Raw genomic sequence first — 14,181 nt, 5'->3', positions numbered from 1 at the left:
AAATAATAATAATAATAATAATAATAATAAAATATACCGTAAATAAAATTTTGAAACACTTGAAATTTTCAATTCGTTAATATTTCTGTACAATGGAATACTTCAGTAATTTTTACTTTTTTTTACTAAATTATCTCGGTGTTATTTGAACTTTGTACACTTTGCATATCTTCAATCTATAAAGATATTTTTTTCTAACATGTCAAATGATCGTAATAAGTCAATCAATGAATTATTAAAAAGAAACTCGAAAAGTTGCAGAAAAATTCAATGTTGATCATTCAACAGTTATTTGATATTTAAACCACATACATTTTTAAATTCGGTACTTCAAAACTGCAATTATTTTTACATCAAACTAATACGTATCTATTGTACTAGTAAGTGTAGGTATTTATTTAGTTTTATGGAAAAGATTATATGCACAATGAAAATATTGTCATAATTTTTTCATTATAAAAACATATCGCCTTAATTGTTAATGCTCTGGCCATTTCTATTCTTATTTGTATCATTTATTTTATGTTTCTAATCTAAAGTCTAAAGTAAACTAAAGTTTAACTACTAACAAAAAATGACGAAAAAATATTTAAAAGAAATTTATTTTAAAAATATCGTATCATAGGCGAACCTTAAAAAAATAATTAACATATACGAATTGAATTTTTGCCAACAACAATTATAACTCCGTCCTCCTGTAAATCTTTCAAAGCATCTTCAAACATTTCGCGTGTCACCAACTAAAAATTGATACATACAAAATATATCATATAATACATATAAAAATGTGATACAAGAGAAGTAATCTAATAAAATATAATATACTTACCAGGTCAGATGATCCTCTAAATTCAGTAAAAACTTTCTGATAATTAAGCATAGATGTTTTATTTTTCGATTGAATCAATTTCTTAAGAGACTCGTTTAATTCAAATCTTCGTTTTCTGGCTGCTGAAGAAATTCCAGTAGTTAAAATACTGATGTCAATCTTACCGCTTAAAGGATCAATAGCTGATTGCTTTAAGGCTTCACGATGTAATCTATTTAGAAATATAAAATTTTATTTGATAATTATCTATTGTATAATATCTTCGATATAGTAAATTGATTAATTTTTAATTTTAACCTCCATGCTTCTTCTACATCTTCAATTTCTACAACATTGCTGAATCGTATTTTTGCATGAGCTTCAGATAATCGTATCAAAGATTCTAATTGTCTCGGATAAGCAGTAATTTGTCCACGGCCACTACCTACTCTCCTCATATCAACATAAGCTTGAATCAATCTCTGTTGACTTTCTTCATTGAGAGTGGGATGAATGTGTTCTTTAGCATATGCAATGTAATCACGGAGTATACTCATATCTATAATTTCATCTTCATCCTCTAATTCAGTTTTATAATAAAGAGATACCAAATGGCGTGCTAATTTTCTATCGAACACTTCGCTTTGAGGATCTAACATAAGAAAGATTAAATCGAAACGAGACATCAATGTATGAGGTAACATCACGTTCTCGACGACCTGAAAAAAATTATAAATTCGTTAAGTATTGTCTATATAGTAAGTACCATATGCATATAAATATATATATGTATATATTTACCGTTTTATTTTTATTCCATTGTGATCCACACGGATTCGCAGCAGCTAAAATACTTGTCCTTGCATTTAATTGACAAATGATTCCTGCTTTGGCAATACTTAAGGTCTGCTGCTCCATAACTTCGTGCAAAATAGAACGTGTACTATCATTCATTTTATCAAATTCGTCTATACAACAAATGCCGTTATCTGCTAATACCAAAGCTCCAGTTTGTAATACTAACTGTCTACTTTCTGGATCCTTGGTTACATAAGCTGTTAAACCAACAGCACTAGAACCTTTACCACTACTGTATTGTGAACGTGGTACCAAATTGAAAACAAATTGTAATAACTGTGATTTGCTGGTACCAGGATCACCGCAAAGTAATATATTAATTTCTGAACGAAAATGTTTCCTTCTGATGAGACCTTCACCTTTTTTTGTACCACCAAAAAGTTGAAGCAATATACCTTTCTTCACATCTTCATTTTCGTAAATACTTGGTGCAATATGTCTGGCTAATCTCTCATAAACATCCTCCTTTTGAGATAGTAATTGTAAAAGTTCTATTCTCTCTGCTGGAAATGCATGGTCTTTACCTTCTTGTTGATCGTACAATCTTTTTGAATCATGTTTCCTAAAGTGAACGACATCGATATGTGTTTTATAAACAGCACGTACATTTGATTGTCTTGGATTAACACGTAATGGTTGAGCACGATATATTCCTGTAACATATACCCTATCGCCAGGAGAAACAGCATCAACTAAATCATTATGTGCAAAAATGATAACAGTATGAGGAGTGTGTCCAGCAGGCATGTCATCAGGCGATTCTTGTAATTTAATCATTTGTTTATCAGAGAAGTGACTGCGATTGTGTATCAATGTAAAACAATAATTATTGTTACATTTTGTACAAGCTGTAGGTTCTACTATACGGCCTCTATCCATTTCTACCAATGTTGAGAATCCACATATAATACATTCAAAGAATGCTTCTCTCATCTCTGGCATAATATTAGATGTTCTGATCACCATACCAGAAACAGTAATTAATTGATCTATGTCTTCTGGATTAAGCAAGCGCATACTTTTAGTTCTGGTAACATTAAAAGGCCGTACTTGTATCTGGTGTTCTAACACTGCAGCTGGATATTTTTCAAAAAACATTTCATTAGCTGCCATATCCATAGTAGGTATGACTTCTTGTGGATAACATATTAATTGTCGATATAATTGTTCATCAAAAACCTCCAAATGGGCACAATTTATATTCAAATATGGTTCTTCTAATGTATGAATTTCTTCAAGCTTTTGTAAATATAATGGCTCTGATAAGTTCATGTTTTCTGGTAATTCATCATTCTCAGCTTCTGGATCAATAAAGCGAAGCACAAAACGTTTGAACTGCTCTTTACAACGATTCACAACCACATTTGTACCCCATATTACTAACTGTGGACCTGTGTTTTCACTTTCCGATGTACCTGGAATAGCTGCTTCTTCAGGAATCTAAATAAGAACCATAAAACCAAAAATATTTCTTTCAGTAATATTTCCATTTTTATTGTTTAAATTATTACTATTAAATAAATATTTATTATTTACCGGTTCAGACAAATTAACCTGACGTATATGCTTATCTGTTCTAATATCTGTTCTTTGCCGAATAGGTGTTCCTCTAACGCCACTTCGTGGAGTACGTATAGATCCCAGAGAACTAGGAGTACCATAATTCAATGGAGATGATAAGTCTATTTCGCTCATCCCTGCAGCAAGTGGACTTTGTTGTGCCGCAATTGGAGAAGATGCAGGAATTTGAGAACCAGCCTCCGATGATCCAGCAATCGTCTCTTGAATACGACGATTTCCCCATCGTAATGGAGTTTCTACAGTATTGTTGCTTGGTCTTTTTTGTGGAGTTCCTGTGTAATATAATATGTAATGAATATATTTTGGTTCAAAAAAAGCCTTCGCAGTAAAATAATATATATATATAAGCTTAGGAAATGAAAAATGTAATTATTATTTAATATATGTATATTTATGTTTAAAAACCTCTATTAGAACCACTATCATTGCTTCGACTGGAACGAGGCGGACCTAATGGGCTTGACATTGTGTTTATAAGTAATATAATGTATAAACTACTGTGTGTCTTCCAATTCTAAATAGCTGTTAAACAACAAAGAAATCGTTATGGATTACACAAAACTTAAATAATTTGAATAGGTTATATACATCCTACTTACACATATAACTGAACTTTTTCCCGGCAAAACTTTTGTTCATTAAACCATATACTAGTAGGTTATCGAAAAATAACCTATCTTATATGAAACAAGCATGCTCATTGGTCGAATACAATTGACAAGTAAAACAATTTTAAATTTTTACCGCGTTACGCTACAAAGATCTATCGGACTTTCTGATTAGTTCTTTAATCATTATTATTAATTAAAATGATATTGATAAAAATAATTAATAAAATACTAAAGAATATATATATTCTACTAAAGTTAATTTTCCAATAAATATTTATTCTTCTTATTCATATATTAAAATATATTAGTTCTTAAGTTAGCAGAAAAAATTCGTATAACGCGCATGCGTATATAATATCACACATACAAAAATCTATATTAATCTTATAATTTGTCTTTCTATCTAATAATCAAACGCATTATATATGTATACACACACGAAAAGTAAATGTCTTTAGTTAGCTAACGAAAATCTTTCTTTCTCGTTCAATCAAAAATTGATTTAATGAAATAAAGAAGGGAAAATAAAAATCTAATAACATTAGATTTTAATAAATATTTTGAATCTTGTGATTATTTATTATAAGCTACGTAATTTCATCCTTGAGAATTTTTTTCTCTTAATTGCCTCTCTACGTTTCCCGCCAACATGGCAATATGGCGGCGCTCGTGTAGTTTCCCGCCAAGTAACAGCTTTAGTAGGACCATTCTCGTATGGCGTAGATAACCGACAGTTGTGTTTTATTTGTCCATATTATTTTAAAGCCATTGTTCATAATATTCAACGTGAAAAATGGGAGAATCGGAAGATATGGAGGACTCGACTTATAGTAGACATCAAGATTTATGTCAGAAATTAAATATGGATGCAACTGCTGCTTCTGAAGCTTGGAGATCATACGAAACTATTCGACAAAATTATACCTTGGAGGTGATTTTAACATTAATCTAATTAAAATGGAATAAAAAATAAACAATATATATTTTTTCTATTTTATCAAATAATAAAGCTAAGTAAATTTATTTTATTTTCATTCCAAGTAATGTCAAACCCAATGATACAATGACATTCTATTTTTCATCATATATGTTATTTTATTTCTATTAAATATTTTTATACAAATATTAATTCACTTATTAGTTCATTTAATACAATTAATGTTATTTAAGTTATCTATGTTATATAAATAGGTTTGGCATAAATGATATATGTATTTAATTAATAATTGTCATATTTTTAGGGTGATCAACTTCATTGGATAGGATGCGCTTTATATGTTGCATGCAGAAAATCTTCTGCACCTACCGTTGGAAGAACAGGTAGCAATGTAGAAGGAAATGGTGTATCTTTAACTCGTCTTTTACAATTATGCAATCTACCATTGATACAGTTCTTTACAAAAAGTAAATCTTGGGCAGACATGGCTAGCATGCCACAAGATTTCAGGGAAAAGATTGATAAACTAGAAGGAAACTTTTCAGTTTCTATGGTTATTTTTAAAAAGTATCAGCCTATTTTTACTGACATATTTAAAGATCCATCTGATGACATTTCAAGACCATCTAGATCGAGAAGAAATAAATCATTTCCTTGTACACCGTCAAGAGTATTTGAATTTTGTTGGACATTATTTATTTGTATAAAAGGAGCATTTCCCGACATATCTGATGATTTAGTTAATTCTTATCATTTACTTTTGGCTTGTTGTGACCTTATATATGCCAATGCTTTAATGGCAAATAGGAAAGATCTTCTAAATCCTAATTTTCCTGGTAAGATAAAGTTTTATTTGTATTTATTTCATTATGAACTTAATATTTTTTTAATAAAATGTACTACTTTTTACAGGTTTACCAGGAAATTTCAACGATGAAAATTATATACCACCGCAAAATCCAAATTGTATTATTAATTTATTATGCGAGCGTCATGAAGCTGTTGCCGTTGAAGCAAAATGTATCAAAGAATACCACTTGAAGAATCATATTAATAAGTTATTTAATGAGAAAATCCTTCGTGGAGAACAGTCTAATTTTTCTGGTATTTTAGAAGCTTCAAATTTTGATGGAAATAGTAAAGCTATTAATAAAGTATATGAGCAATATGTGTTGAGCGTTGGAGACTTTGACGAAAGAATATTTCTAGGTAAAAATTCTTTAAATTTATTTAATGCTTATATTAAATATTTAATTTTAACACATATATTTATATATATATAGCATATATAATTTAGCTTTCGCATGTACTTTCTGTTTCTTTTTTGTTGTTATTAATTTTTTTTTTTTCATTACAATGCTTATGCAGCTCATACTATAGTATGTTAAAGCATGCCAACTCGTTTAACATTTTTTATTTAAACTCATAATTGATGTTACTTTGTTAAATAACACTTACACATTAATATAATATACTATTTAATTCATCTTTTATTTTTTTATTTCATTGAAACATTGAATATCATTTAAAATCATCACATTTCTTTGTTTTTTTTCTTACCATTAGATTCAATTTAAAGGGATTGTCATTAACTGTCTATTTTTATCTTATCTTTAAATAATTTTCATTTCTTGCGGTTAACCGATTTGTGTCTGCTTTGCCTTGGCTGTGGTTTGCAGCTGAATGGAGGAGAGTGAGACTAGGCGGGATATCAAGCTTGGAAATAGTTGGAGGAGATATTGTTTGTCGTACTAAATTTGCAAAACCTATGCCTGTAAGAGGTAGGTTTATAACTTTCTTTTACTATTCCTGATATTCAATTGGAAATCAATTTTTATGGTACATTTCTATTTCTATATTTTTTATTACCGTTGAAAAATTATATATTTAATATATATGTATAAATATATACGGGGTATCCTGTAACAGGTGATACAAGCGAACTGGGAGTGATTCTACATGAAAAACTAAAGCGATAATGTAGAATAAAATTTGTTCATATAAGGCTTTGTTTTTAAGAAAAATAGGTTAGAAAATTTGTCAATTACCGCATACACTTAATACAGTTTCAGCTCAACGGATTTTATTATTTTACTCTCCCTGCTCGCTTGTACCATTATTTACAAGACTCTTTACATATATAGAATATAACATGCATGTATGTATATAGAGAGTAATTAATTATATAGTTATAGACTTACCTTTTTAATTTATACATTTATTAAAATTGTTTTGCCATTTTTTTCATAAATTATAAAAATGGTCAAGCAAACTAATTTAAATTTTATCTTATAAATATATTAAGATATAGAAATATTTAAATAAATGAATTCATTTACAGGTCAAGATGCTAGTGATAATATTGGTTCACCTGCACAGGGCAGTAGTAGTAGCGATATTCATGATCAGTTTCAGTCAAGACGAGATCATTATGCAGGAGTAAGTTTACAATAGTTTCATTTAAATTAGAATTAAATATCATATCAGAGACTATTTTTGATTACTATAATTAAATAATTATATTTTAATTTTTACAGCAAATGCAACATTTAGCACCTCCAACTCCACTAACAGGTCGCAAATATCTCAAACCAAAGGATATATCAAGCACAACTCCAGTCTTTACAGCTACTCAAAGTGTAATACGCCTTCAAGCTATGTTAGCTGGTCAGTCTTCGCCAAGCGCAACTTTATTGCAAATATTCAATAATTGCACGCAAGATGTTAAAACATTTGTAACAACGAAAGTAAAAGAGATAGGGGAACAATTTTGTGCCAATTACACCAAAAGTTCAGATACTAACGAAAACTCGACTCTAGATTTTGGAAGGAAACGTCTTTGTTTAGGACAAACTCTTTTTTACAAATTTTTAGAGATGATTCTTAACGATGAAAAACATAAAAAGCCTAATTATGATATTACGGTAAGTATCAAATACATTTATAAAAATTATAAACTATGACTGTATATATATTAACATTAATTTATATATTTATTTTAGAATTTACTTATGAATGAAAGATTTATACGATGTTTGTTCGCGTGCTGCTTAGAGATAGTTATTTACTCATATAAAAGTAATGATAAGGTATTTCCATGGATATTAAAGGCCTTGGATTTAGAAGCTTACTATTTCTATAAGGTTATAGAAATAATAGTACGAGCAGAAGAACAATTACCGCGTGATGTTGTAAAGCATTTAAGTCAAACAGAAGAAAGAATATTAGAAGCATTAGCTTGGAAAAAGAATAGTCCATTATGGCAAGCGATTGAATCTACCATTGGTGAAGTACCTAGTTGTGAAGACGTTTCTTTACCTGGTACACTAGAAATAATAGACCAAAATAATACGGGGCAGCCAATATTAAAAAGAATTACTGTTGATCGTAGTGGACATAATGATGTATCACAAAGTCCAATTTCTTCTGCATCCGATAGGTACTTATTTATTTATATATTTGTTGTTGTTTTTGTTTCTATCCATTTGTATATAAATAGAGTGAATTACCGAATACTTGTGTATTTTAAATATATTTATATAATTATTTTAGATTCCAATCACCAATAACGGCATCTGGTATAGCTAAAAAGCGTTTATTTCCTGATACAAGAACTACCGGACAAAGTGTTTTACGTGTATCTTCAAAAGTTGTAATTGATGGTAATTCACGAATACTTTTAGCATTACCTGATCAACTTACAGTACCAAAAACATCTACTCCACAAACAACTATTAATTTATCACAAAGCTCATCAATTACTAAGGAAGCTGGAAAACCAAAAAAAACTGGTTCTGTCGCGTTATTTTTTAGAAAATTCTATAATCTCGCATGTGTACGTATGCAGGACCTTTGCAACTCCTTAGATATTACAGACATAGATTTACAGAAAAAAATATGGACAATATTTGAATATTCGATAAAAGAGCGTACAGAGTTAATGAGAGATCGACACTTGGATCAAATTCTTATGTGTGCAGTTTATGTGATATGTAAATTAGTTAAAATGGAGAAAAATTCTTTTACCGAAATCATGCGATGTTATCGTTTACAACCACAAGCAGAGTCTCATATATATAGGTCAGTACTTATTTGCAAAGGACCACAAGAAATAAGAGCACACACTGAAGCATCAGGAAGTAACGAAATTCAAATGGATGAAGAAGCAAATGTAGCACCTCCAACACCGACAAATATGGCAGGAACATCACAAGATTATGGAACTGAGAGACGTGGAGATTTAATTAAATTTTATAATACAGTTTATGTGCCACAAGTTAAAGAAGTTGCTAATAAATTAGGATTGGCTCGTGGAAGTACTCAAACTCTTACATTAAGTCCATTACCTAAAAGTAAAGTGTGCACTAATTCTCCAGTGAGACGTGTTACAGACAGTATTTTAACACGTACACTTGATATAAAAGCAATGAATGCATCACCTGCACCACAATTAAGTTATTGCTTTAGTCGCAGTCCAGCTAAGGTATGTTTTCTTAAAAATATACTATCGATATATAAGTATAATCTAAAATACAAAATTATTATTGATTAGTTTTATTATTATAAATTGTTATTATAGATTGTTTTTCTTTTAGGATTTAGAAGCTATTAATAAAATGATGATTTCTATAAGCGCAAAAAAAAGTGTCAACAAACGACTTTTATCAGATGATACTACTGATGTAGAAATGACAGATGGAGGGCCCTCTCCAATAAAAAAGTCAACGACAGTTGTTAGAAAACTGGAAAACATTATGGACGAACGCCGTACAAAAACACAATAATTAAAGTTCATTTAAATTGAACCAATCTATACAATTTAAGTGAGACTAAACAATGTGAAAATTTGTAGAAAAGATTTTTGTAAAATTTTATTTTTATAGATTAAGTTAGAAAAAAAGATTGAAAATATTATGATTGACAGATTTATTATCTTTTTTTTTTTGTTTAATATTGTGACTACTGTTAATCACAATCTTGAAAAAATTTATGATCAAACAAATTAATGAACGTCAAATCTATGAATCAGCAAAGCAACAAATATGTCATATATCAGTTTTAAAAGAGAGAAATTTTATTTGTCATTATCAAATTAAAGCTTTTAATGAAGGTGCAATAGTAGTTACTGCTATACCAATACAGAGAAGATTAAAATACGGCATCTAATTTTTCGATATGTAGCAAGAAAGTAATTATTCTTTTATCAGGTGAATCGTATCTGGAATAAAAACAAGTATTTTTCAATCGATCGTATGAAAACTTTTTTTTTCTTTTTTGTTATATGTATATATATATATATTAATATACAAAGTTTTTCAAAAATTCATGTCAATACTTTCGGAGATATATCTACACACAAAACACTTAAAAAATGGTCGTATAAATATATGTCTAATATACCTTAGTTTTCGAGTTATAGACAATTAAAGAAAATATTTAAAGTGCCCGTCCTTGCACCGACCATTCCTATGAATGGATAAAAATATTCTACGATTTGGAATTCTACTTTCCAGGGAGTTTTCTTTGTATAATCGACGTGCTTTCAGTTAATTTCCATTTATACGGCCATACATGAGTTGCATGAAGTTCATTTCAGCAAAAGTATTGAAAACTATTTTGTCAATTTCAGAATATTACTAATTGCCACTAATATTATTCATGAGAATAAGACACTGACTGAACACAATTATGTGTGCTTCATGCTGATGGACATTATTTGATAACATCATATAAAATTAAAACATACAGTAGTTTGTGTTGGAACCAAAAGTGACCACTTGGAAATTTTGAATCATCTGTAACTTGAAACTAAGGTAAATTCGGATAATATATTCATATGACATTTTTTACTTAATTTACTGTGTTGATACAATTCCATGAAGTATTGACATATATTTATAAAACTGTATATACTTTTTCGTTTGCATGTTTAGAAAATTCGTATATTAATCTTACACATTTTATTAAATAGAATTGTCATTAATTTTGAATGTGCGTGGTTCATTATAAAACAATTGTATGATTAAACGTTTATGATTTTTAAGGAATTTTCTATTTCACAGAACATTCTAGTTACGCGTTTAGTATTTTATAATTATTTTATAAAAGTATATATCATCTTCATCTCTGTATTGATATTCAAAAATAAGCATGCGTTCCATTTATAGTAATATGAAAATTATATATATATATGATGACTTGCTAATTTAAAATCAAGTAAGAATGAAAATATTTTTCTATTAAATTTATGATAAATTGTTAGTCGATGAATTATGTTGTAATATGCGACTTCTCTCATTGATAGTGTCAAAAATTACTATAAATAAGGTTTTTTGATTTACGTTTCGTAATAGTTATTAATTGTTATTGTCAATATTATTGACTAATTATACTTTGACTGAAAAATTTGTTATATTTACTTAGATAAATGTCGTATATCTAAATTTATATTATTATTATTTGCTTTAGCCATATAAAATTTTAATATTAATTTTACCAAAATATTTGAACATATCAAGAGTAAGACTCGAGTTATATATATGTATATATACAAGGGTGTTCCATAACTGGTGGTACAAACGAAAAAGGGATGATTTTACATGAAAAACTAAGTCTACGATTTAGATTGTAGAATCCCTTTTTCATTTGTACCACCAGTTAAGGAACATCCTGTGTATTTACATAATTTGGCTTATATACATATACATTTATTTTCCTTGAGGCATAAAGAATAATTAGAATTTCAATTACTAATGTACTTTTAGTTTCGAGTGTCGTAAGTTATTATGTATATGAAATTTAGTTAATGTGTAACTAAAAGCAGGAGAGAAGGATTTAATTATCCTCTTTTTTAACAGTTTAGTTCTAAGCATTTTCAAATTTAATTGAAAGTTTCGATCTCATAAGTCTGTCATTTAATATTAAATTATAAGATATATAAGAACGCAAGTTATAAGACACACAAAATTAGGATTTAAAAGTTGTAAAAACATTTCCTTAATCAAGTTAAAAGTTTGTAATTTAAGTTATAAATGAAACGCTTTAATTTGAAAATAATTTTTAATTTATATTAAAACAAATTCGTAATTTATGCAAGAACTACTCAATTATACAAGGTGTTTCAATTAAATGAGATCACCTAAATATTTCTTTAAATAGTGTAACTTTTACCTCAGAAGTTTTTTTTATACGAAGTCAAATAACGGATTTTGTGTAAAATCTTTGAGAATGAAAACAAAAAAAGAAAGAAAAAGATAATATATTTGATTTATAAATATAATACATTCTGCGTGCGATTTTGTTTCAACGATTATGAGAGTTCCTTCAATCATCTTTTAAATACTGTAAAAATTCGTATAAACATTATATTAATCGCTACTTTTAATATATATGTACATATGTGGTATTATATCAAGTAAATTAATGAAAAGAAATCGAAATTTTTTGTTTCTATTTCTATGAACGTGTATAACAAATGTTTTTTATTTGTCTTTCACCAAAATTAAATGTTAATTTTAAATCTTGTTCCTAAATACGTGATTTATATCGATATCTCGAAGATCGATTTTAATCTTGAATGTCATCTAGCGGCAAATGAGTGAATTAATTGTATAACTGCTCTCGTGATAATAGATTCAGTGTTTCACGCGACGTGTGTACATATACGAAAGTTCTATACAATATAGTTAAAAATAGTTCAAATATTTATTGTCCTTTTTATTATATCCATTACTTCGATGATTAGTTAAGATAGTTAAAAATGCATAAAAACATAAACATTTCTATCATACCTCATACAGTGCGTAGATTTATTAGTTCGAATAATACAATGTATAAAAATTATGCAATAAGAGAAAGTAAATTCATGAATAGGTTTCTAAAACAAAGTGAACCTAAAAGGTAGAAATAAAGTGTGCATGTTATGAAACTTTGTTATGAAATTAAAGTTATGAAATGAATAAAAATTTGTCTAAAAGTTTACATTTAATTCTGTAGAAAGTGGTATAAAGATAAGCCGCCTGCTGATTTGGATTTTTATTCAAGTTTGATGAAGGAAAAAAAACCTTCGATATATGCGAAGAGAAGAATAGTTGTACTTAACAAACTGTTTATGAAACATATAACTGACTTAATGTCAACATGCGAAGCTGCATCAGAGTTTTCAGAACGTGGTGTCGAAATAACAAATGTGAGTATTTCTTCAGATTATAAAACTCTTAATGTATTTTGGGTATTAGAGAAAGTGGAAGATAAGAATTGGCCAACAACAATAGAAGAAGTTTTAAAAAAGAATTCATACATCTTACGTCATGAACTATCCCAAATGCGTATCATCAGTAATGTACCCATTATATGCTTTGTGAAAGATAAAACAGTTTCTCTAGCAAGAGAAGTTGAAAATAGATTAGCATCGCTTGACTTCGATAAAGATTATATTGAAGCCAACAATAAAACTATACAATTAGATATTTCTAATGACGATGAAACTGATCATTCTAACAATAGTTTTCAAATAACACTACCAGAAATGAGGCATGATGTTCTAGGATTAGATCATCATAAAATTATGTTAAAGGTATAGTTGAATAACTCTAGTTGGTAACTTTATTAAATTCATATCTATTTGATTTATTTATTTGTAGATTAAAAACTCTATAAATAAATCAAAAAATCGTACTAGCAATAAGGACATATTAGAATCACATTCAGAACTAAAGGCACAGCCTTTGTCTACTTTTCTTGATAACAAAGATATTTCTAAGAGCAAAAATCAACGAGAATTATTTACCGAATTCTTGAAGAAGAGAAAGATAGAAGAAAAGAAAATATATCGCTTAAAAAGCAACAAACATTTGCAACCAAATGTTCATAGTACATATAACGACGATGATGATGATGATGATGAAACTTACTTCGATCAAGACTTTAATAATACACTTATGAAATATGATGAAAATGATGATAAGTTTGAAAAATAAAAATGTCACTAAAATAGTTAATAATTTCATTGATATGGTATGTTATTTTATTTTATATAAATATAATACTTAGTAGGACATTTTAGTTATTTGTAAAGAATAATTTAATTATATATTATACACGCAACTATTTCACACACAATCAAAGAATACGAAAATCTTGATACTAAATTATTTTAATTGCTTTCATTATATTTTAATTAATAATTGTTAAATTTATATTTCGTAAAGCATATAATTTACTCTTTTTCTTTTTCTTATGAATTTCAATAGATAAAAATTGCTATATATTAAATAATATACAAAAAATCAATTTAATTAATATTACAATATTATCCATAGATAGAAACTATCTTGTTTTGTGACCTTTTATATATAATTCTTTTTAAAATAATAATATTTAATTAG

The 14,181-nt window shown here is 28.1% G+C and overlaps 3 protein-coding genes across 7 annotated transcripts; 2 read left to right on the top strand and 1 right to left on the bottom strand.

Annotated features, from left to right (window-relative positions):
* Nucleotides 1-434: 434 nt before the first annotated feature.
* Nucleotides 435-3,986, bottom strand: LOC122524332 (DNA replication licensing factor MCM4). 2 transcript variants are annotated; one of them, XM_043646507.1, is made up of 7 exons: nucleotides 3,847-3,986; nucleotides 3,653-3,769; nucleotides 3,203-3,519; nucleotides 1,610-3,106; nucleotides 1,127-1,527; nucleotides 830-1,040; nucleotides 435-740 (listed from the first exon to the last, which is right to left on the bottom strand). In XM_043646507.1, the coding sequence occupies exons 2-7, from the start codon at nucleotides 3,711-3,713 to the stop codon at nucleotides 645-647; spliced, it is 2,583 nt and encodes an 860-aa protein (XP_043502442.1). In that variant the 5' UTR covers nucleotides 3,714-3,769; nucleotides 3,847-3,986; the 3' UTR covers nucleotides 435-644. The 2 variants fall into 2 exon arrangements, with proteins under 2 accessions (XP_043502442.1, XP_043502443.1); XM_043646508.1 differs by lacking the exon at nucleotides 3,847-3,986 and having other exon boundaries at nucleotides 3,653-3,834.
* Nucleotides 3,987-4,510: 524 nt separating this feature from the next.
* On the top strand, nucleotides 4,511-10,507 carry LOC122524329 (retinoblastoma-like protein 2). Of its 3 annotated transcripts, XM_043646503.1 has the most exons (10): nucleotides 4,511-4,789; nucleotides 5,100-5,631; nucleotides 5,708-6,004; nucleotides 6,475-6,576; nucleotides 7,137-7,234; nucleotides 7,333-7,719; nucleotides 7,798-8,234; nucleotides 8,348-9,278; nucleotides 9,391-9,618; nucleotides 10,425-10,507. In XM_043646503.1, the coding sequence occupies exons 1-9, from the start codon at nucleotides 4,652-4,654 to the stop codon at nucleotides 9,577-9,579; spliced, it is 3,111 nt and encodes a 1,036-aa protein (XP_043502438.1). In that variant the 5' UTR covers nucleotides 4,511-4,651; the 3' UTR covers nucleotides 9,580-9,618; nucleotides 10,425-10,507. The 3 variants fall into 3 exon arrangements, with proteins under 3 accessions (XP_043502438.1, XP_043502437.1, XP_043502439.1); XM_043646502.1 differs by lacking the exon at nucleotides 10,425-10,507 and having other exon boundaries at nucleotides 9,391-9,713; XM_043646504.1 differs by lacking the exons at nucleotides 6,475-6,576; nucleotides 10,425-10,507 and having other exon boundaries at nucleotides 9,391-9,713.
* A 15-nt stretch (nucleotides 10,508-10,522) lies between these two features.
* Nucleotides 10,523-13,940, top strand: LOC122524330. Of its 2 annotated transcripts, none has more exons than XM_043646506.1 (3): nucleotides 10,523-10,608; nucleotides 12,791-13,370; nucleotides 13,438-13,940. In XM_043646506.1, exons 2-3 carry the CDS (start codon nucleotides 12,843-12,845, stop codon nucleotides 13,771-13,773), a joined length of 864 nt encoding a protein of 287 aa, XP_043502441.1. In that variant the 5' UTR covers nucleotides 10,523-10,608; nucleotides 12,791-12,842; the 3' UTR covers nucleotides 13,774-13,940. The 2 variants fall into 2 exon arrangements, with proteins under 2 accessions (XP_043502441.1, XP_043502440.1); XM_043646505.1 differs by lacking the exon at nucleotides 10,523-10,608 and adding an exon at nucleotides 12,275-12,694.
* Nucleotides 13,941-14,181: the final 241 nt, after the last annotated feature.

The sequence above is a fragment of the Polistes fuscatus genome, unplaced genomic scaffold (assembly GCF_010416935.1).
Source record: "Polistes fuscatus isolate 324 unplaced genomic scaffold, CU_Pfus_HIC Scaffold7, whole genome shotgun sequence".
NCBI lineage: Eukaryota > Metazoa > Arthropoda > Insecta > Hymenoptera > Vespidae > Polistes > Polistes fuscatus.
Note: the sequence above shows the minus strand (reverse complement) of the source record. Positions and strands in the feature narration are given on the sequence as shown.

Bases quoted from the DNA above. Each gene is read 5' to 3' on its own strand.
- LOC122524332 (XM_043646507.1), bottom strand. From the start codon at position 3,713: ATGTCAAGCCCATTAGGTCCGCCTCGTTCCAGTCGAAGCAATGATAGT. The intron at 3,520-3,652 runs GTTTTTAAACAT...TATATTACACAG, and splicing joins TGATAGTGGTTCTAATAGAG to GAACTCCACAAAAAAGACCA. The intron at 3,107-3,202 runs GTAAATAATAAA...GTTCTTATTTAG, and splicing joins AGGTTAATTTGTCTGAACCG to ATTCCTGAAGAAGCAGCTAT.
- LOC122524329 (XM_043646503.1), top strand. From the start codon at position 4,652: ATGGGAGAATCGGAAGATATGGAGGACTCGACTTATAGTAGACATCAA. The intron at 6,577-7,136 runs GTAGGTTTATAA...ATTCATTTACAG, and splicing joins AAAACCTATGCCTGTAAGAG to GTCAAGATGCTAGTGATAAT. The intron at 7,235-7,332 runs GTAAGTTTACAA...TAATTTTTACAG, and splicing joins GACGAGATCATTATGCAGGA to CAAATGCAACATTTAGCACC.
- LOC122524330 (XM_043646505.1), top strand. From the start codon at position 12,555: ATGCATAAAAACATAAACATTTCTATCATACCTCATACAGTGCGTAGA. The intron at 12,695-12,790 runs GTAGAAATAAAG...TTAATTCTGTAG, and splicing joins AAACAAAGTGAACCTAAAAG to AAAGTGGTATAAAGATAAGC. The intron at 13,371-13,437 runs GTATAGTTGAAT...ATTTATTTGTAG, and splicing joins ATCATAAAATTATGTTAAAG to ATTAAAAACTCTATAAATAA.